The 22683-nt window shown below is 39.7% G+C and overlaps 4 protein-coding genes across 4 annotated transcripts; all 4 read left to right on the top strand.

Moving 5' to 3' along the window:
* The first annotated feature begins 4656 nt into the window (after positions 1–4656).
* Positions 4657–8831, top strand: actc1a (actin alpha cardiac muscle 1a). The gene is made up of 8 exons (XM_037750442.1): positions 4657–4803; positions 6688–6841; positions 6934–7062; positions 7153–7348; positions 7435–7596; positions 7755–7946; positions 8278–8459; positions 8559–8831. The coding sequence occupies exons 2-8, from the start codon at positions 6713–6715 to the stop codon at positions 8700–8702; spliced, it is 1134 nt and encodes a 377-aa protein (XP_037606370.1). The 5' UTR covers positions 4657–4803; positions 6688–6712; the 3' UTR covers positions 8703–8831.
* A 1560-nt stretch (positions 8832–10391) lies between these two features.
* LOC119476852 (rho GTPase-activating protein 11B-like) lies at positions 10392–13509 on the top strand. The gene is made up of 8 exons (XM_037750441.1): positions 10392–10702; positions 10781–10877; positions 10982–11238; positions 11593–11744; positions 11845–11946; positions 12011–12184; positions 12264–12345; positions 13047–13509. Exons 1-8 carry the CDS (start codon positions 10527–10529, stop codon positions 13156–13158), a joined length of 1152 nt encoding a protein of 383 aa, XP_037606369.1. The 5' UTR covers positions 10392–10526; the 3' UTR covers positions 13159–13509.
* A 681-nt stretch (positions 13510–14190) lies between these two features.
* On the top strand, positions 14191–18418 carry LOC119476855 (neuroendocrine protein 7B2). Its single transcript, XM_037750445.1, has 6 exons — positions 14191–14350; positions 14729–14954; positions 16191–16340; positions 17141–17253; positions 17641–17694; positions 17870–18418. Exons 2-6 carry the CDS (start codon positions 14729–14731, stop codon positions 17996–17998), a joined length of 672 nt encoding a protein of 223 aa, XP_037606373.1. The 5' UTR covers positions 14191–14350; the 3' UTR covers positions 17999–18418.
* A 1272-nt stretch (positions 18419–19690) lies between these two features.
* On the top strand, positions 19691–21774 carry grem1a (gremlin 1a, DAN family BMP antagonist). Its single transcript, XM_037750446.1, has 2 exons — positions 19691–19822; positions 20901–21774. Exon 2 carries the CDS (start codon positions 20909–20911, stop codon positions 21437–21439), a length of 531 nt encoding a protein of 176 aa, XP_037606374.1. The 5' UTR covers positions 19691–19822; positions 20901–20908; the 3' UTR covers positions 21440–21774.
* The last annotated feature ends 909 nt before the right edge of the window (positions 21775–22683 follow it).

Raw genomic sequence — 22683 nt, 5'->3', positions numbered from 1 at the left:
AGCTGAATGTCCCCCTGAGTTGATTGGAGGTTATTCAGATCACCTGTTGGCTCCTAATTAATTAACAATTGAGATCAGCTTGGTGCATTTCACCTCTTGGCCAATCAGAGTGTGATGATGCCTTTCTTTAGGGCTTAAGAGAGGTGTGGAATTGAACACCCAGCCTATTTTGATCTTTCCTCAATGTAATGCAGACCTTGTTTTAGCAGATAGTCAGCCAGAAACTCTGTTTTTTTTTTAGGTGTTAGACTTCTTTGCTGTCTTAACTTTTCTCATTGAGGGTGATTATGAGCATTCTGAAACCAGCAGGAGTGAATAATAATAAAAAAAAAAAAATTCCACTGGGTTACCTGTATCAGGGCAGACCTTAATGCTATTCGTGCTTGAGTTTGAGCTTGCTTAACAATGACCTAACGCCCGCAGGTGTTATTTTATTTTGTTTATTTCCATTGATGCCAAAATTTGATATAATAGTCATAAAACTGCTTTATTTAAAGTGCAGAATCACCATGCAGCATGGTCCCAATACGCTTTACAATTTTTTTTTTTTAAATCAAGATCTTTTTATTGGGTTTTTGCAGTATATAGCAAAAGTGCAGCGCTATTCGGTAACCAAAATGAAATGACAGGTATGAGTATACATTATAAGCAGCTGGCACCAATGCCAACAAATAATACGCTTTACAAATTAAAAATGAATATATAGAACAAAGCATAAAGCAAGCACATACAATAATAAACATTAAAGGTAAAACAACCACAGAAAAAACAGGGATGTTAAAAGGGGTGATGGACCTGACTACGTTCAGGGTTAAGCTGTACTAAATACAAGGGACAGAACACACAACAAGCAAATAAATAATACACCATACAGGTATAAAACACAGCCACATTAATAACATTCATTTTAAAAGGTTTCTAGTTTTCAGCCTGGATTTAAAGATTTCAACTGAACCTGCTTCTCTATCATGTAATGGAAGGCCATTCCAGAGATAAAGGGGCACAGCAGACAAACGCTCCGAAGCCAGCTGATTTTTCATGTCACATTTCTCATATCTCCTTTCTGTATAATGGTTTACAGTTACAAAATAGCCGCTGATGTGATGGTTGTGATTAACTTGTCAACCAGCATGCAGTTTGTCAAACGCTGCCGAAGCCAGCAGCTGTTCACAGCAGGCATGTGGCACATTACGACGACGGCTGTTGGTGCCAACAACAACACTGTGTGTTCACTGTCGGTGTGGCTGTCTCTGAAGTTTACTCCTCTGCTGCGATAAAGTTTTGATAATTGTAATCTAAAACATCTTTAAGAGATCTTTTATTCCATCCTCTGTCATCTTAAATGATTTGATTAGATATTAGTGACTGCAGCTGTTTTTTTATTATGTATTTTTAAGATATATATTAATTGTTCATATTTTAACACTTTAACACTCATCCCAACCGTTTGGCCCACTTAGGCTATAACTTACTTAATTTTTTGTTTTTCTTTATCTCATTTAATTTAACCCATGGCAAAGGAAGCCTTTACGTGTATCCATGTCTGTGAATCCAAAGACAAATTTCCATGCAAGTGGATAAAAAAGATGTTTATTCTATTCTATCCTTTGGTGTTATGGAAGTGTGCAAAACATGGCAATCGGACTACAGGCATGAGTAGTTTTAAAGTTATTAAAGTAATACATATATATCTATTTTATAGTCTGTAAATAACAAATCAAGACTGTGTGTAAGTACAGTAACTTAACTGAAAGTAATCAGCTTGATTTCAGCTGATTTGACTATCCTGACTTAGTGGTGAAATGCTGAAGTGTTTCTTTTTAGTCAAATACCAAAAAAAAAAGCCTATATAATTTCTCACATTTTTGTACAAATTTGGATTTGAGGGTCCTTCAGTAACTTTATTACCGGTATATAACTATATTACTCTACTCTATGTGCAGAAAATGTGGCACAAAATGCACCAGCTTAATTCTCTTGTGCTCTTTTTCTTTTGCCATTTCTGCAAAAACATTTTATAACACTGTATTCTCAACGGTAAACAAACCACTGTCGGAGCAGACTGTTAAAAAGCAATTGTTGCTAACAGCTGCTGAAGTGTGTGTGCATGTGTGTGTGTGTTGGAGGAGGAGGAGGCCGAGGGGGGTGAAGTCCAGAGGGGGGGCAGCTGTCAAGACAGACAATCCGTGTGCTTCCTACAGTAAATGTCCTTATAAGGACGAATGTCCCTCAAAACCGTGACCCATTTAAGAGCGATCTGCTGTATCCTGATAAAGACCTGGTGATAAAGAGAGAGCTCTGCCAAAAAGTGCTTCCTTGACTTGAAGGGAGCTGTTGACAAAACACAGCGCCGGTTTCATCCAACGGGATCTCTCTGACTCCCACTTTTTACTCAACAATGTGCAGCAGTTGTTCCTTTTACTGAACAAGAGCGTCTGCCAAGCAACTAAACACTTATTGAAACACGTATTGTTTGGTTGGTGTAATTTACACTGTAAATGTTTGTTGTCATTTTTGTTTTATTCAACAGGTAATGAAAACAACGATATTGTGAATGTGATTGATTACTTATGATTTGGGTTTTGTGGCCTGTAAAAACTCGATTGTTGTCAGTGGTGGGAGGTAACTAAGTAAACCTACTCAAGTACAATTTTGAGGTTCTTTTCTTGAGCATTTTCAATTCATATACTTCCCTTCCACACTATTTTAAAGGGATATATTGTACATTACACTACACTTATTCAACAGCTAAAGTTACTGGTTACTTTTCATTAAGATTAAGATTTTACAAGCAAAATATATGATCATTTTAAAAAATATGATGCATTGTAATAGATTGAAAACAGTATATGAAGCAGTTCCAATTAGTTCTACGACAACCGCGTGCCACACAACAACATTAAAGTACCACTTAAGCGTGACATGCATTAATAATGAATAATGATCCACTAATATTATAATATAACAGACAGCGGCCAAGTACTTTTTCTTTTGATAATTTAAAGGCACAATGAGTAGGGTTTATCAGTTGCGGTTGGCAAACATAACATTCAAAGTTGGCAACTTGTCCCTTGAATCAACAAAGGTTTCGATCTTCCATTCCCATACCCAGGACGTCAAATATCAACGTTTTGTCACGGCCGTCGGCGTTCAACACAGGTCTTTTTGGTAAAGACATTAAATATATGAGCAAGTGCTCCAGAAATCTAATGATGTAGTATAAACAGCGATAAAGTCTGCTTACAGCGGGTGGGAGTTGAGGTGGATGGATGGGTCAAACAAACACAGGACTCTCACCCAGGAGACTGCTGTTCATGTTCTATGTGAAAGCAAAACTTTTATTTTACGTTACGTTATGTAACTTATTTTAACCTTAACGACGATCTTTTCCTAAACCTAACCAAGTAGTTTTGTTGCCTAAACATAACCAAGTGTTTTTGTTTGAATTCACAACGTTAACTACCTGTTTACTGTGACCGTAATGGAGCGTCATAGTTGGATGCGTAGGGCTACCTAATGCATCATGACACCAGGGCGTACGTATGTGGCCAGTCTTTGCGGTAGATTTTGACATTAACAACCCTTTTCAGCCTTTGATTCATCAGGAAATCCACCCCAAACTTTATGAAGTTATGCACAATGTGAAAGTAGTTCTATATTATGTAAAAGCTTGGAATAGAAATAGACAAGTAGGTTAGTAGCGTCTCCCTCTGAGGTGCAATACAGCACACGACTACAAATGGACTATTTCAAAGTGTTGATGGCGTTGGCGTTGGGGGGGGGGGTATTTACATTCTTATTGCACTCACAGTGGCCTGATAGGGCTCCGGCACGAGGACGGAGGCGCTTAGGGGGCAGTGTGAGGTGACGAATAAGGAGCTTGCAGCTCTGACCGCAGTCTGCAGCCGCTGGCACCTGTTACACTCCATTTCCCTAAAAGGAGACACTGGAGCCAATCAGAGCTCAGGATTCGCCGCTCGTCGCTCCCTGCACAGGCCGTCCCAGAGATCTGTCGTCTGCTGGAGGTCTGGGACCTGGTCTTAACTCCCTCCCCCCACCACCACCACCACCCTCTTTACAATACTGCCTCTCAGCTGTCTGGCATGTTTTTGCCCACCCCCTCTTTCCTCACACATGCCACCACTGGCAAACTGTCACAGGCAGGTTCCCCATAGACGGCTCCTTAACCAGGTCGCTCAGACAAGATCTCAGATTACCATCACAGTGCCATGCTGGAGCTTAGTCATATTAACACATCCTCAGAGACCTGAAGGGCAGCTCCACAGAGTAGGAGAAAGATGCTGCCATGTAGGAGGCAAGAATCTGAACTTATCTAGTTGATGATATTACGTATTGAGGTGTTTGAGTGTGTCCCAAGGGCATGAGCTGATTTAAAGGGCATAAATTGAAAAATGTAACACCTAAAACACAGCATGCTAATGTACAAACCAGATATTTTTGTCTCAAATGTGCATATTTGGATTTGAGGATATCTGAGAGCTCCTTAATCACACTGAAATTCACATCAAACTGGAAAAATCCCAGCTTTTATCGCGTAATCATCCATCCAGTCTTCATGAAACTTCCTCACTTCTGTCCCTTTTGTCTCCAAGGCAACACCTCCCTGACACAGGAGCTACTTTACTGAACCATTTTGCTAAGCAGCACTTAATTTGGGCTTGTGTGAACTCCTGAGCCCGCCCCCCCCAGACCTCCCAGACACCCCCCAGACATATTTAAGGACCACCTCGCACCCTCGGCCCTTTGTCCCAGTGGAAACTCCAGTCTTGTGGTTACAACTTGGTGAGTCCCTTTACAGTCTTCTTGCATTTTAGCTGTTGGGTTTTTGTTTTTCTTGGACCGTAGGGATCAGGGAGGATGAGCAGACGCTGCTGCTGCTGCTGCTGTAGGACATTTTTCTGCCACAACATGGATTTATTTTTTACAGTTTGAAGTCGTTTCTGTGATCAGAGGTGATAATGTGTTGTTGGGGGAAGGATGAGGGCTGAGCATTACAAGGGAAGAAGTTGAAAGTAAGACAGAAAAAAAGGAAAATTGGTGGTGAGCAGTTCAGAGACTGATGCAAATTGTGGAAAGGTCATCCTGATTCATTAACAGTGACCTGCACTCTGAGGTTTAGGATGCAAGGACGGGATGCTCGCTGTAGAGAGGCAGGCATGAAGCTCTCACTGATACAACCTGAGAAAACGTATTAGGTTCCATCAATGCTGATTTACTTTCAGATTAAATTGATAATATTAAGTTTGACTGTTTAAATACTAAAAAGAACCAAACAACTCAGTGTGTTACACAGAATATTTCCATGGCAGCAGAGATGAATTTATTCATGTATTTATTTTATTTTATTTCTTTATAAATATGATTTATTTTTATTTAAAATTTTAATTTATTATTCATTTTTATTATTTTTTTATTTTATAATTTTGTTCACATATTTTAATTTTTAATTTTACTATTATTATTACTATTTTTTCTCCTCCCTCATTTTTGACTACTTTGTCAATTTAAGGTCACTATCTGTTATTATATGTACATACTATTTTTATTTGTTATGGTTTAGGTTGTTGTAGTTATTTTTCTTAAGGAAACAATAAAAAGCATGATTAAAAAAGTAGTGGCTATTTAAATGCCGAGTGGTACACAATGGAAACCCCAGAATACAAATAGCCTCATGAATAATTTCCACATAACTAAAATAAAATTGAACTTGTACTACCTAGAAATGACAGGACAAAATATAATGTCAATAATGTTGAATTAAAGTTGAGTTTAATTAAGAGATACTTGTACTTCAGCTCTGGTCAAAGAAGAACAACTCATACTCGGAATCAATGGCATTGATTTGGAAAAGTTTATAAAGCATTAAACAATGTTGGCCTGATGTATCAGAGTCAGTCTAGTCGGAACAACCTTGGAGGAGGAATTTAAGAGCGGACAGAAACACTACATGTTTGATTTTCCAGGTATTTTCAGTCATAACTTCATAGTTGGCTCATTTAGAGTTTTGTCAAACTATTCTACTGCTTCATGAGTATCGTTCGCAGTACTGAGGCTGATTCCCATGAAAACATGACCCAGAATGCAACACTAGCCATTTAAATTGAACGTACAGATGCTTGTATGAAGAGGAGGGGGATGCAGGATGCTCTTGGGATGCAGGCTGTGTCCAGAGATCCTGGAAGGATCAGAGCACATGGTCTGGCCCTAAACAGAGGAGTCCACTATGTGGCGACAGCTGAGGAGAGACCGCATCCTCCTCCTCCTCCTCCTGCCACTTGTCAAAAGACACACCGCCTCAGCTGTTAACTGGCCCCGGCTTAACGACGAGACACAGAGGACGGGTTGTAGGGGGTGACAAGGGTCCCGAGGCTGAAAATAGACCTGAGAGTGTATGTGCGTGGGGGCCGGGTCCATGTCCTGTTTTGGCTTTTCTGGCAGCTGTGAGACTCAGAGAGGAGATTAGAGCACTCAGAGGTGTCTTCATACTGAACATAGTGCTGCATTACTTCTCAGGATTGCATTTTTTCATGTGAAATGAGACTATCATGTTTAAATATTACACATTTAAACATGATATGGGTATTATTTCCTAAACATCTTCTGATCCAGACGCAATCAAACATTCCTGTGAATATCACAAACTAATGTTTCCATTGTCTCGTACAGAAGGCCAGGCCAGAAAAGACCAAACATGTGTGACGACGACGAAACCACCGCCCTCGTGTGCGACAACGGCTCCGGCCTGGTCAAGGCTGGGTTCGCCGGTGATGACGCTCCCCGCGCTGTCTTCCCGTCCATCGTTGGACGCCCTCGTCACCAGGTGGGAATCCTGAAAGAGCCACGAGTTTCTGAGAGGATTATCGCTCTGTGTGTCTGTGTGTGTCTGAGACGTGTTTGCTTTGCGTCCTTCAGGGTGTGATGGTGGGTATGGGTCAGAAGGACAGCTACGTGGGAGACGAGGCCCAGAGCAAGAGGGGTATCCTGACCCTGAAGTACCCCATCGAGCACGGCATCATCACCAACTGGGACGACATGGAGAAGGTGAAGAAAAGCAGCAATGTCTTAATTTCTATTCATGATTGAAGCTTCTGGGTCATTTCTGACATGTTCCTGCCTGTTCCTGTTTCACAGATCTGGCATCACACCTTCTACAATGAGCTCCGTGTGGCCCCAGAGGAGCACCCCACCCTGCTGACTGAGGCCCCCCTCAACCCCAAAGCCAACAGGGAGAAGATGACCCAGATCATGTTTGAGACCTTCAACGTCCCGGCCATGTATGTGGCCATCCAGGCCGTGCTGTCCCTGTACGCCTCTGGTCGTACCACCGGTGAGTCTCCACCAAAGACTCTAAGTCTGATTAAAAAGCACACACTTTATGTGTTGTCCTGACAATCTGCTGCTTCTTGTGGACAGGTATCGTGCTGGACTCTGGTGATGGTGTGACCCACAACGTGCCTATCTATGAGGGTTACGCTCTGCCCCACGCCATCATGCGTCTGGATCTGGCCGGTCGCGACCTGACTGACTACCTGATGAAGATCCTGACTGAGCGTGGCTACTCCTTCGTCACCACTGGTAAGAAGACACCAACAACTAACTGGAAACAAAACCTGGATGATTTATGATATTAATAGAGGTTTTCTGGATGTAGATTATGTAGTGAATGTGTTAGTTAATAATGTTGTCATGTGAGATTAATCGTCTAACAACGGTGATTAATTTCCTCCCTTTAGCTGAGCGTGAGATCGTGCGTGACATCAAGGAGAAGCTGTGCTACGTTGCTCTGGACTTTGAGAACGAGATGGCCACCGCCGCCTCCTCCTCCTCTCTGGAGAAGAGCTACGAGCTGCCCGACGGTCAGGTCATCACCATTGGCAACGAGCGTTTCCGCTGCCCCGAGACCCTCTTCCAGCCGTCCTTCATCGGTGAGTCACAGCTGACCACCAACACACATTCTGAAACTAGTCATATTTATATCTGATCATGTTTCATGTGCACAGTGAGTGTGAGCTAAATCCACCCTGTGGCCAAAAGGAAAACATTATGACCATTCCTATACAGTTCTCCAAACAAACTAATGTAAAACTAAATAATAAAAACCAATAGTAAACATTTCTGAAAAAAATAAATCAACACACTCTGGAAAATATCTAAAACTTAACTCAAATTAAATTGAAAAGCCAAAACTAAAATTAAAACTAATTGAAAATTCAAAACTATAACCTTGGTATGAACATCTTCCTCCCCTCTCTCCAGGCATGGAGTCTGCTGGTATCCATGAGACTGCATACAACAGCATCATGAAGTGCGACATTGACATCCGTAAGGACCTGTACGCCAACAACGTGCTGTCCGGTGGAACCACCATGTACCCCGGTATCGCTGACCGCATGCAGAAGGAGATCACCGCCCTGGCCCCCAGCACCATGAAGATCAAGGTGAACACTCATCGACCGCAGCTGGTTCAATCCAGTTGACAGGAAATGCCTGTAAAATGTTCCTCGTATACCAACCTATACCTCTGCTCCTCCCTTCAGATCATCGCTCCCCCTGAGAGGAAATACTCCGTCTGGATCGGCGGCTCCATCCTGGCCTCCCTGTCCACCTTCCAGCAGATGTGGATCAGCAAGCAGGAGTACGATGAGGCTGGTCCCTCCATCGTCCACAGGAAGTGCTTCTAAATCTCCGACCAGCACCAAAAGAAAAACCCCCACACCGACTGCAGCTTTCCATCCATATCTGTATTTCTACTGTGCCTTTTGCTGTATATACATGTTCTGTTGTAATAAAATAGTTGCTTTTAACAATAACAGTGTTGGAGTATCAATATAAAGGCAGTGAGCATGTCCATGAACATATCAGCATTTTATTTTATCATTTTTATTCTACCTGACCCAGAAATGGATTTGTCTGCAGAACATAACTTACTCTTAAAGGGGACATATCTTGAAAACCTCTCTTTGTCAGTGCTTGTGCACGTACATTTGGGTACCTGGAGTGCCTACCAACCCACTAACTGTGAAATAAGACAACCCAGTCAGTTGTGTGTGGGCTGCCTGGATCATAAACATAAAGTGTTTTTGAACATTAAAGCATGTAAACATGTTGTAGTAGAAACCCAAAAGGAAATGAGCATGATATGTCTCCTTTAAATGCCTTATAAGGTGTGATTTAACCTTTTAATAGGCAAGTTTAAAAACGTCTTGTAACACCCCTTGTAAAACATGATTTCCTTTATTTAATAGGTCATCCAGATTAAAATATCATGAGGTCAGGTGCTAAAATTGAATCATAAATAAAGGGTTAAAGACTCCTGCAACATTTGTAGTATTAACACCAACTTGTTTGTGACACCTCTCACACATTAAGCTGTTAATATCATAAAAGTGTTGCTGGAGTTTTGACCCTTAGAAGAAAAATACACAGGAAACCCTCATTTTAAGTAAAGCATACAGTAATTTGTGTTGATTTTGATACTTTTTCCACCATGTGTGATTAAAAAACACCTTTTAATTTCCCAACTAATAATGAAAAATTGTTTGTTGATAAAAATAGATAAATAACTTTACCTAAAAGGCTGCCTAAATGAAAATATCAACAGGTGCTGGAATTAAATCATAGTTTAAATACTAAAAAAACAACTCCCATAAAGTCAACGCATAACGTTGTGTTAATACTTAAAGTGTGGCTAAAGTTTTGACCCTTTAAGACTTCTTTTCCTTTTCTTAGTGTCGACATAATCTCAGTTTTTTTCCCCCACAAAAGTTTACTCAAAAGTGTTTCACAGTTGAATAATTTACTTTTATGATGAGATTGAGATCGCTTATTTTGTCTTTTATTTATACCTGCAACGATTAATTGATTAGTTGTCAACTATTAAATTAATCTCCAACTATTTTAGTGATCATTTAATTGGTTTGAGTAATTTTTTAAGAAAAAAAACGAAAAAATTCTCTGACTCCAGCTTCTTAAATGTGAATATTTTCTGATTTCTTTACTCCTCTATGACAGTAAACTGAATATCTTTGAGTTGGGGACAAAACAAGACATTTGGGGACGTCATCTTGGGCTTTGGGAAACACTGATCGACATTTTTCACCATTTTCTGACATTTTATAGACCAAACAACTAATCCATTAATAGAGAAAATAATTGACCGATTAATCGACAATGAAAATAGTTTTTTGTTGCAGACCTATATTTATTATATATCGTGTCCAAACCTCAAAGCATTTCTTAATTTCAATATTTATATGTGAGAAATCAGATCCGTCCCCTCCTAAAAGGTGAAGTGAAAGTTATTTTCAAGTTAAAAACTCATATCTACCACCTTCCCCATGTGCCCTGAATGCAACACTTTTCCATCACTTCCTGTTCACCTGGGCCACAGGTGATATGGATGAGCATGATAAAGCCGGCCTCCTTCAGTCACCAGTGATTTTTACCCAGTGAGTGAAGGAGATTGTAGTGTTTTATTTTTGACGTCTCTCAGTGACATCTCCACCATGGAGGTTACAGACAGTTATATGATTCGGTTTCACCTTCAAGTCATTTATGGGATCACTGTGAGGAGCTTTGAGAAGAGAAAGGAGAGGCTGTTCATCGCTGGTGCAAAGATCTTTGGTGTTCCTCTGGAGAATTTACCCAGGCAGTACATCCCTGAGTTTGGACTGGTGCCCTGGTGAGTAAGAGGAGGATTTATGATGTTTAACTGGGACGACAGGTCAGAGATTAATCCCTTGTTTTTAACATGTCTCAGCTTTCTGGTGGATGCTTGTTCATTTCTTCTGGAGCGTGCTGGGACTGTAGGCCTGTTCAGAAAACCAGGCTCTCTTCCTCGCATTAAGACCATCAGGGTGAGAGTTTAACCTTTTTGACCTTTAACTAATATAACTTCTACTGGCTCTGTATCTGATCTGATGTGGCTTTAATAATGTTGCCCTTCTTGTGTCTGTTTCAGGCCAAGCTGAACAGAGGAGAGGGGTGTCTGTCCGCGGCCCTCCCCTACGACGTCGCAACGCTCATCAAACAGTTCTGCAGAGAGCTGCCGGAGCCTTTATTGCCCTCTGAGCTCCACGCAGCTCTGCTCAAAGCCCAGTCACTGTCCGAACCACAGGACAGGACGTCAGCCCTCCAGCTGCTGTCCTGTTTGCTGCCCGCCAGGAACTCCTCCTGTCTGCATTACCTGTTCGACTTCCTCTACAAAATCTCCCAGAGGTTTGAGAGAATACTGATACTGTGGGGAAATGAAACCCTTGTAGATAAAGAGTATTCAGAGTGCTTATATCAGTGCGCTGGTATGATAGATGAGCACCAGTGTGATTACATGGAGTTAAGTCAAAATTTGAACTACTTAAAGGAACAGCGTGTAGCAGATATTGGCAGAAATGAAATATAATATTAATAAGTGTTTTCTCTAGTGTATAATCACCTGAAGATGTGAATCGTTGTGTTTTTGTTACCTTAGAATGAGCCGTTTATATCTACAGGATTCACAAATGTGAAGTGATGTACAAATGATTTGATTTCATGTGTTTTTCTCTTCATCTTCTCTGTACTTATATGTGTCAGATGCTCCGAAAACTTGATGACCAGCTCCAACCTCGCCACAGTCTTCGCTCCGTGTCTTTTGCCGCCTCCCAACAAGACGGAGATGTCTGAAGGGCGACTGAAACTCCGAGTGCTCGTCCTGCGCACCTTCTTTGAAAGCCCTCACTTATTCAGTAACAAACCAGTCATTCTGTCCTGACGCCATCATTTAATTAATTAATTAATTAAGGGTATTTGGATTATCTGCAGCTTTCAAATCTTCTCTCCATATAGGTGTGATTCCTAAAGCTGTCATGGACAGCATGGAGTTTATGCTGCATTTCAATCTTCTGAAAGACATAAAGAGAGGACACAGAAAAAGACACAGTTTGAGAGGTAAAACATCTACGGAGCTGTGTTATTAGCTTTTTCTCAACTTAATTTTCTCAAACACTTACAGAGATGTGGTCTTCGAAGACGGTGCCCTGGATTCAAGGGAGGTCAAAGGTCAAGCCTACGGTCTCTGAGCTGAGCCAAGAGTCCACCTCAGGAGACAAACCAGGTCTCAGGAGAAGCCTCGGCCTGGAGACTTTCCCCAACGTCCTGCTGTTCAGGACCTGCATGCCTTGTGCAGGTAAATGCAATATGAAGAAAGAAATATATTGCTGTGATGGATGTGAACTTTTGTACTAATCAAACTGTTTACAATGTAGAACAAGGTTTCCAACCTGCAACGGAGTTGTTGGACGGTTACAGCCCCGACGGCAAAGAGGCCCCACAAGAAAGACCAGCAAGGTAAATTATACAAGTATGCTAATTAATTTAACAGGATCACTTTAAGTAATTAGATAGAAGGGAAATAGGAGATTTAAATGTTATAATGATAACATTTTTATGTAGATGAATAATAAAAAAAATAATAATACATCCACGCAGCTTTTAGAAAGGTGCCGAATAAAAATATGGCTTTTTCTTCAAAACTTTTTTAATCATTTAAAAAAATGTTGATGGGTCCACAATTAATGTTTTGTTTATCTCTGTGGAAGATATCAGACGTTTGGTTCCCACTTCTAACAAGGCTTGTGAGCCAATAGTAAAACAATGTTGGTATCACGTGGTGTCTCTGTGTAGTCAGCGATCAAGTTGCCAGTTAGTGTGGAAGAAACAGATGTTAACTGTTATTAATTGCACCTTTAAGACTGTTGATAATGAGATTTCTATGCTAAATGTGAAATCAGGGGTTGTTTCCTGTGAGAACTAGTTGGAGAAATTGCAGGGGGATGTAGTAGTTATATATTATACTTTTTGTGCATTTTTTAAGTATCAAATCAAAGCTGATCTGTGGATATTAACCCACCGTTGTTGCAAGAAATCAACAAACATTGAACTGCACAAGTGAAAATGTGTATTATTGATAGTTTTTTCAGCGGGGTCATGTCAAAAACTACAACATCCCAAATCTAATAAACAAATCTGATGTTTCTTTTTGTTTTCAGAGATCTGCATTTCCCGAGGTTCACCAGAGGCCACGATGCAGACGGCTCTCCGGTGCTCACTGGCGTCGGGAAGCTGCAGCTCACGTCGTGGAGAAAACGCAATTCACTATAATACTTTTAAATATTAAGAAGTTGTCACGTGGGTCGCCCCACGTTACTGCAGCACTTTAGGTTATGATGTCTGATAGGTTAGTTTATATTTATAAGATTGTTTAGTTTCTTAAATATGATTTTAATACATTTATGTATTAGAATATTTATTTCACTGTTGTATGGATTAACCTTCACCCTACTTTTATATATACTGTAAGTGAATAAATGTTTTTTTCATATTTTTTTTCACTTTTTACCTGCCCATGTTATATATTTCATATTATAGGTGTTGGTAGGTGATCCAAACTCAAAGTGCCAAGAATCTACATATTATTATATATATTTTTAAAGTGCATATCGGTGGAAGATTAAGGACAAGAAAAATTAAACAGTTACATTTTTTATTAAATTAAACATATCAAGTAATCAGTATCAGAGATGCCCTGAAAGCAATCCATATAAGGAGTTACACAAGTCAGCAAAAATAAAAGTAAGCACAATACTAATAACACAGAATTATAATCATTTAAATTAAATAATGGCAGTATGAAACAATATCGTATAGAAGTAAAATAAACAGGAACATGTTAACACAAATTGGATAGAAAAAAAAAAGGAAAAAAAGACTAGTTTGTAGTCTGATTTGTCTTAATGTATCACTGGATATGTCATTAATATGCATGCTGATGAATAATTTGAAGATGATTAAAGAGAAAATGCACTCAGAAATGTATTAAAAAATGACTTGTTTTGATGATCTCAGCTGCAGAGACTTGTGGTTCCTCTCAGTGCTTCTGTGCAGATGACTGCCACACTAACAGAGAGGAGAGGATTTTTTGGTATCTTAGCAACTGCATCTGAACCGTGAAGTGAGGCGGATTGCATCCTCCTGCGAGGTTGCATAATGATGACAGCGGAAATAAAGGGGGTTTTCCTTCAAAATAAAGTAGGAGAAAATTAACCATGGAAAGCAAAACGTTTAGACCACCTATTTTAGAACAATAAGAAATCATTAAAATCTACATTTATGCTAAATAAACTTTAATCAGAATGAATCTTGGCGAGAAACATATTTTGAAATCCTTTTTTTTTTAATCATGTTTGTGATGCAAGCTTTTATTCTGAAAACCAGAAATATGTAATTTTTTTTTCTTCTGGCAAGCGTGACAGAGGTCTCGAGCAGTACGCAGGTGCCACCATCAGTACACACGGTAAGAAAATACACTGAAATTCCCTTTTTTAGGTCATTTGTAATGTTTTCTATCAATAAAATCAAACATATCTTCACATAAATGTAATTAAATACAGCTTTTATTATGATATATGTTTTTTTTCCTGTTTAATAGACATATTATGTACATGTAGGCTATTTAAAGACTATAGACTATTTACAATGGGCTCTGTTTACACAGTGATGGCGCACCAAGTCTTTATTCCATTCATACACAATTTACAGCCTTTTATTGATCTCTATCTTTGCATATTATGGTCCTTTTTTATCTAATTAGTTTGCAGTTGCAGCTGTGTTTGCTCATGATTACTGTCCATCTTTTGTGCTCTGGCCTGACGTGTTTTTCCCCCTGTGGCAGATGACAGAGATGGTCTCTTTGGTGCGGTTCTCGCTGCTCGGCCTCATCCTGGTCCTGCAGGTCTCCAGAGCTCCAGCCCGCAGCCCCCGCACGGCCGACCAGGTGTCCGAGGCCGACATCCAGCGGCTGCTGCACGGCGTCATGGAGCAGCTGGGCATCGCTCGGCCCAGAGTGGAATATCCTGCACACCAGGCCACCAACATAGTCGGGCCTCAGAGCATACAAGGTAGGCTGGCTGGTTGCATCTCATCATAATAATATCATAATAAAGTGTTTAGAAAAAGACGTTTTAGATTAAATTATAAGGGAGATGTGGACAGTAGGGAGGGAGTAATACTCACATCTTTTACTACTAAAAGTACAAACACCACAGTGAAAAAAGAAATACTCTGTTACAAGTAAAAGTCCTGATTTCATAATGTTACTTAAGGGTAATTGTAAATGATGATACTACTACTATTACTACTACTACTACTACTACTACCACTACCACTACTACTACCACTACCACTACTACTACTACTACTACTACTACCACTACTACTACTATAGGGTGAATTAGCCTACTGTGGGACATTTTTTGCATTTCAGACTTCTGGAAAATATTGCAATATGAAGTTAAAGGCCCCATATCGGGCTCATTTTGAGGTTCATACATGTATTTTGTGTTCCTACTAGAACATGTTTACATGCTGTAATGTTAAAAAAAAACTTTATTTTCCTCATACTGTCTGTTTGAATATCCCTGTATTTACCCTCTGTCTGAAACGCTCCGTTTTAGCTCATTTCAACGGAATTGCAACGGAATTGCGTTGCTAGGCAACAGTTTGGGTCCATGTTTACTTCCTGTCAGCTGATGTTATTCACATACACTGCAACAGGAAATAAACTGGGACACATTTAGAATGTTTACGTTTAAAACTGTGTAATGGTCTAAATATTGTATATTTGTGACATCACAAATGGACAGAAATCCTGACGGCTTGTTTCAAAAGCACAATTTCTGAATACGGGCTGTGTGTATTTCTTCGTGTATTGAGCGCTTCGATACTTTCACAGTATTTATAAAGCACTTAAACCTGCTTTATGATATAAAAGATATGAAAATCTCACTTTTTACAATATGGGACCTTTAATACATTAAATCCAAACCCACTACCACTCCCAAATCCCCAGGATGTGTCCTAATCAAACCAAAACAAAATAAGAAAATGCAGATATCACACTCATAAAAGAAATGGTAGACATATTAGTACTCTTAGTGCCAAGTTGTCTCAGACAAATGCTAAAGGTGCAATCCCATGTTCAGTAATATTACCACTTACAATGTTATTGCTGTTACAAAACCTAGGCTTATAGGTGTGGATGTTATATGGAGAATCAAACAACATCAAGCCTGTACTTGTATTATGTGTTTGCTGATGTTTTTGTGGTGGTTGTAATACTTATTTTCCTCCACCAGGTGGTGCTCACGAGGGGCTGCAGCACCTCGGCCCCTTTGGCAACATCCCCAACATTGTGGCTGAGCTGACTGGCGACAATGTCCCCAAAGACTTCAGTGAGGACCACGGATACCCGGACCCTCCCAACCCCTGTCCACTGGGAAAGACAGGTACACACATTATTTATTATTGACATACTAATGTATCATTATGAACATCAGGGCTGTTAATGTTTCTGTTAATGATGCCAAAGGGCCCATTCTTTCCGTTAATTATTGAACTGGCTCCCAACCTAGGGGGCCCGACCCCAACTAGGGGTCGCCAAAGCTTCACGGGGGGGTCGCAAGGCCTTCTTGATTTTAAGGGGTGTATGACAACTTTATTTTTATTTTTTTTTAATTTACAGTTGGCCTATCTCTCAGCATTTCATAATTTCTGTGAAGAAAAAACAAAAAGAAGAAAGAAAGAAATAAAAATAAAAATAAATGAAATCTTAAGTTTGGATTATTATTTAAGATATAAAAAGGATAAGAGGCACAGTGAAGACCTGAAGAAAAGTACGCTGTTGAAACAATCAAAGAGCTATCAATTTATCAAAAACAAAGCTTATTAATGTATGATTAAGAAAATACATAATACAGACAGAATTGTATTAAAAGTTCCTAAAAATAACAGGAAAACTCAACAATATCCACAGGAAATAATCTTCTCAAAATGCATCCAAATTGCTCGTTTTACATAAACTTCCTGCAGTTATTGCGTTCACTATTTGGGTCAATTGTACAATTTAATAGTTGTTCTGTACTGTTATTGTGAAGCAATGAATATAATATGAAATATCCATAATATGTCACTTAGTCAGGGGTCGTCCGTTTAGTCAATGATAGAAAAGGGGTCTCTTAAGGAAAAAGGTTGGGAACCACATTGTATTTATTTGCTGCTGAATTTCTGCGTCTCATCTCGTCCACAGCAGCAGACGGCTGTTTGGAAAACGCTCCGGACACGGCCGAGTTCAGCCGAGAGTTTCAAAAACACCAGCACCTGTTTGACCCGGAGCACGACTACCCGGCGCTGGCCAAGTGGGTGAGTTCAGAGCTGAGAGACAGAAGCCGTCGTTTTCTGCTGAAAAAGAATGAATGCTCTCGCTAATATGGTTTTTATTTTACATCGATTTAGACAGGATTGTGCAAACAACAATCTCCTGCGGCCGCCCCTTGGGAGATCCGTTTTTTAAAGAGTTAAAAACAACAACAAGACAATAGACTTTTCTCATTTCAAATATCAAAACTAAACTTGTTTGTCATTTGCATGGATTCATTCTTGTAACTGGGTTTGTCTGGTCTGAAGAAATCACCCATCTGAGTGTTTTTATTCCCTGAAAAGGCATTCAGGCAATTTGTTGACCGTAATTTAGGAACAAAAGTCTGTGAAACAACAGATACATGATTTAATGTGTGTGTTTCCTTACAGAATAAGGAGCTTTTGTACCAAAAACTGAAGGGAGGACCGAAAAGAAGAAAAAGGGTATCGTGTTTGTTGTCTTCTTCCTTTGTAGTATTGTGTCTGAAAAACCACATCAGCAGCCCTGAAGGGAGCGATGTGCTCTTAAACTCACCGCTTTAGATGTCAAGTGATGTTTTCTGCTACAAAGTGCGTGTGTATAGTGATATATTCGATATGTTTGTCTGCCTCCCTGCAGAGTGTCAACCCGTATCTAATGGGCCAGAGGCTGGAAAATGTGGTCGCCAAAAAATCTGTTCCTCACTTCTCTGAGGAAGAGGAGGAAGAGGCACCGACCGTCTCTGCTGCCGGCAAAACCACCACCTAAACTCCTGCAACAATCACCGTTATATTTATGTAGTACTCTCAGATACAAGTTTTTAACACTACATATTTAAGCATTTTGGTACACAAGCAATAGATTTGTGACTTCACTGACAATGAAATAAGAAAGCAGAGAAAAGAGAAGCAGCTTGAAAATTGTTCATGCTTTTTTTTATTGTATTGCAATCTCATTAATTAGCCAAGATCTTGTCTTGATATTCACTAATTAGGCACAACATGCTGTATATCTGTCTTACAACTGGTGCTCTTATTTTTAACATACAGGCTTAAGTAGAATAGAAATAGAAAATACTTTGTCTGCTTTTCATGTACAAAAGGCCGTGATTTGTCTTTGGTTTGCGTGTGCAGAAACTGCTATTAAAAGGATACAAAGCACACATATCACATCCAGACAGGACACATTCACATAAAAATACAATACACCAATAGAAGCTACATTAAAAATGAATTACTAAATCTTTACAGTAGGGCTGCAACTAACGATTTCATTAATTGTTTGGTCTATAAAATGGTAAAAAATGTTGATTATTGTGTTTCCCAAAGCCCAAGATGACTTCCTCAAATGTCTTGTTTTGTCCACAACTCAAAGATATTCAGTTTATTGTCATAGAGGAGTAAAGAAACCAGAAAATATTCACATTTAAGAAGCTCAAATCAGAGAATTTTGACTTTTCTTTTCTTAAAAAAAATACTCAAACAGATTTATCGATTATCAAAATAGTTGACGATTAATTTAATAGTTGCTGATTAGTCGTTGCTGCTCTACTTTAAAGTGCATCTGCCTTTATTAAAGCATTACGATCTGAGAGCTTGGTCCACGGAAACAACATTTTAGGGCTTTCTCTCGTATCATAAAATCGAAGTATGTGTTGTTTCTGAAGCGAGATTTCGCTTGACGGGTCAAGAATGAACCATAAAGCTCAAAAAGCAAACTGTTATTAATCTGCAGTTTGATTGTGAGCCAAATATCCATTATAGTGTCAGTATCTGATTCGAATATTCAACATCTTGGCCATTCATAGTGATTTTCACTTCAATTAAACCAACCAGTTTTAAGTTAGAATCGTCACATTGCCTGAGATTTTACCCAAAATGCTAAAATACAATGTGTTAAAAATCTTGCCTGGCAGTGTACAGTTTATCTACAACTGTATTATAATAAGAAGCTGTATAAAGATATATTAATTTGGAGGAAAGTTGAATGAGAAAGTTATTATTATTATTATTCATGACTGTACAGAAATCAGTTTACTCACTCTGAAGCTTCTGGCGTTTTTGTATGTCTTGATATAACCAGTTAATCACCTCTGTGTCTTCAGAAGCAAAGACTCAATACAGATCTTATTCTTAATTATAAACTGTAGCAGCTTTGCTTTGTCATGTACAGTAAGAGATGAACTATACGTCACTGCAGCATGGCAAATATTGTAGCTCCCTATTCTGATTGATTAGTATCTGTTCTCGTCACCACACTGCAGTAATATGAGTCTCTACAGGCAGCACTGAATCTGTCATGTGTCACCTCATCTTGTTTTTGTTCTGTAAAGTTAAATAAATGATTTATCTGCATTGACAAAAGTTTGGAGTTGTTTTTTTTCCCCTCTTCAGATAGATAGTAGACAGTTAGGATGAGGGTTTTTAGGGGGCGTGTTCTGCTGAAGCTCTGGAGCTCAAGAAGGTTTAGAAACCTCCTCAGCATGTCATTCATAAAGCCACTAGAGAGGAGGAAGGACCTGAAGAAGAAACACATGCTGTAAACTGTCTGACTGGATAACGTTTTCTCGTGAGGAGCTCAAATAGACAACAGGTAACTAAATTTAGTTACTGCTGGTTTTGTTTGTGTAATGGAAAATGACATTGTATGTAATGATGTCTCTTTGTGCAACAGTGGAAAGTTACTGTCTGTGTGCTCTTCGTCTCATGTAGTGGGAATGTACTGAGTGATGACTTTTACTGGGACACTGTCTGCGTAAAACAACTCCTTTTCTCTCAGTCCCTGTTGTAGATTTCTATATAATCACATTGTAATAATCTCCTGCGGTGCACTCTTCTGCAGACTTTGTGTGACTGCACTGTTAAGAATTTCCCAGTAAAATAACAGTAAAGAACTGGGTTGCCTTTATGTTACTGTAAAATTAACATTATTATACTGTCGCTGAAATTTACAGCTTTGTACTGTTAATGAAAAATACAGTTTTTTTTATTAATTTCACAGTATTTTACAGTTAATTTACTGTTTAAAGATACATTATATAGCTGTTTTTCCACCTTTTACATTATCTTACTGATTTGTTTTAATGCACTACTTATTTTTTACATACATTTTAATAAACATTATTTTTCTCCTAGATGAATAGACAGCAGGTTACAGACATAGGAATAGTCACACTAAATACAATTAAAGGCACTTGTTAGGGAAAAGGCTATAATAGACTTGTTGACACTTTTCTCAAAAATGTCTGTCTCTAGCTGGCTACAAGCACAGAATGCAAACCATAACAACATGTGAGTGAAGAACAATAAAGCTAATTCACTGATTTTACAATCATGTACAATGTACAAGCCTCACATGTGCAGATCAGGTCCCAGAATTAAAAAAAATACTGCATGAAACTGTTACTGATGATACTTTAGACAGTTGATCAGCAGTAAAGGGCTGTTTTTTAAGAATGCATTATAGTTCAGTTAAAAAACAAACAACAGGTTTTCTTTTGTATTAACAGTAAAGCACTGTTTTAGCAATAACAGGTTAATACTGTTGAAATCCTGCTGTAAATTAACAGCAATTGTTTACAGTGTATCTATGAAGTCAAGAAGCCATCTTTGCATATTGACAGAATGTGGAGCTCCATCCATGCCTGACTTTTGTGTTTTTCCCCCTTCAGCTTCAGTGATGAAGACACCATCAGTGTTGATCTCTGCAGCAGTTCTGCTGCTGCTGCTCATCCAGCTGAGGTGTGCAGATGCTGTCACCTTTCAAGGCCCAAACAAGTACAACCCAAACGACTCGGAGAGATGCCACCACCAGCCCGCCATCAGTGGACTAATTTCCCGCGGGATTGGACCTGTGACCTCCACCGACGAGGTGCTGGAGTCCAGCCAGGAGGCGCTGCACGTCACGGAGGGTCGCTACCTGAGGCTGGACTGGTGCAAGACGCAGCCGCTCAAACAAACCATCCAGGAGGAGGGCTGCATTACACGCACCATCATCAACCGCTTCTGCTACGGACAGTGCAACTCCTTCTACATCCCGAGACACAACTACCAGGACGGAGACGCCTTTCAGTCCTGCTCTGCATGCAAACCCAAAACCTTCAGCACCGTCACCTACACCCTGTTCTGCCCGGGTCAGATACCAAACACCAGGAGGAAACGGATCCAGCGCGTAAAGCAGTGCCGCTGCACAACTATAGACATGGATTAAAGATGCATTAACTGATGCATCCAAGTTGATAATATCTGCTTCCATCGGAGGAAAAGTGCAGCTTTGCAAAGATTAAAAAAGTATATTTTGCTTAAAGGACACGTGAGAATAAAGTGGGAAGGTGAGGAACTAATGAGCCTTATTGTCATTATAATGGAGAGAAGATGCTGATACACAAGTGGTTGAATCAGGTGCTATTTTCACTCTAAGACAATACTTTAAGCTACAATTAAAGGGACTGTTTGTAACTTTCAGAAATGCTTGTTAACAGCGACACCTGAGCCGTTAAGTCATTGACTTAACGGCCATTTTTCCTGCTTCAGCCCCAGAGGCTGAAACAGGAAAAGCCAACACTAGGAGCGGGTCGGTGCCGGGGCTGAAGCAGGAAGAGAAACGTTATCGTCTCCCGACCGCGGCCGGAGGGAGACACCTGCACCCGGTCCGAGACGATAACATTTCTCGCTGCGGAGCCCCGTCACTTCACAAGACACTGGAAACCTCTGTTGGTCTGGAGGGGCTGCAGTATTTATTTCTGCACAAACGTCGACTGTACATTCACTAGATATTCTCAGAGCTAAACTACCTCTCCTGCAGTGTGTAGTGAGTGCGCGTTCACGTGTAGAGGTGGAGTGAGACAGCGAGAATGTGCGCAGTGTGTGAGTGAAGGCAGGCAGAGGAGCAGAGACTCCGATCACATGCGAGCGCGCATATGCGAGCGCGCGCATGGGATCCCGACCCAGTAGATTTATACATGTAAAAAGTTACAAACGATCCCTTTAATAATTCATCACACTGTCCAAATATCTTGTCAATTATCAGTCATTGCTTCCACAAAGTAATTTTTGTGTGTGTTAACAGTAAGGCTGCAACTAACAATCATTTCATTGTCGATTACTTTCTCGATTAAACGATTAGTTGTTTGGTCTATAATGTCCCAAAGCCCAAGATGACGTCCTCAAATGTCTTGTTTTGTCCACAACTCAAAGATATTCAGTTTACTGTCATAGAGGAGTAAAGAAACCAGAAAATATTCACATTTAAGAAGCTGAAATCAGAGAATTTAGACTTTTTTTCCTAAAAAAATAGTTGGAGATTAATTTAATAGTTGACAACTAATTGATTTATCGTTGCAGCTCTAGTTAACAGATTTGGAGGATTTGTTGTCAAATTGTTTTAGATGCAGGGACTTTGCCAAAGTTTAGGGTTTAGTTAACTGATGATCTAAAACATTAGTTTGAGTGTTT

The sequence above is a fragment of the Sebastes umbrosus genome, chromosome 18, assembly GCF_015220745.1.
Source record: "Sebastes umbrosus isolate fSebUmb1 chromosome 18, fSebUmb1.pri, whole genome shotgun sequence".
Lineage (NCBI taxonomy): Eukaryota > Metazoa > Chordata > Actinopteri > Perciformes > Sebastidae > Sebastes > Sebastes umbrosus.
The sequence above is the reverse complement of the archived record's forward strand: the minus strand, read 5'-3'. Positions and strand labels throughout refer to the sequence as shown.

Coding starts and splice junctions, on each gene's coding strand:
- actc1a (XM_037750442.1), top strand. CDS start 6,713: ATGTGTGACGACGACGAAACCACCGCCCTCGTGTGCGACAACGGCTCC. Junction 7,349..7,434: donor CGCCTCTGGTCGTACCACCG/GTGAGTCTCCAC, acceptor TCTTGTGGACAG/GTATCGTGCTGGACTCTGGT. Junction 7,597..7,754: donor CTACTCCTTCGTCACCACTG/GTAAGAAGACAC, acceptor TCCTCCCTTTAG/CTGAGCGTGAGATCGTGCGT.
- LOC119476852 (XM_037750441.1), top strand. CDS start 10,527: ATGGAGGTTACAGACAGTTATATGATTCGGTTTCACCTTCAAGTCATT. Junction 11,947..12,010: donor AAAAAGACACAGTTTGAGAG/GTAAAACATCTA, acceptor AAACACTTACAG/AGATGTGGTCTTCGAAGACG. Junction 12,346..13,046: donor CCACAAGAAAGACCAGCAAG/GTAAATTATACA, acceptor TTTTGTTTTCAG/AGATCTGCATTTCCCGAGGT.
- LOC119476855 (XM_037750445.1), top strand. CDS start 14,729: ATGACAGAGATGGTCTCTTTGGTGCGGTTCTCGCTGCTCGGCCTCATC. Junction 14,955..16,190: donor CGGGCCTCAGAGCATACAAG/GTAGGCTGGCTG, acceptor TTCCTCCACCAG/GTGGTGCTCACGAGGGGCTG. Junction 16,341..17,140: donor CTGTCCACTGGGAAAGACAG/GTACACACATTA, acceptor TCTCGTCCACAG/CAGCAGACGGCTGTTTGGAA.
- grem1a (XM_037750446.1), top strand. CDS start 20,909: ATGAAGACACCATCAGTGTTGATCTCTGCAGCAGTTCTGCTGCTGCTG.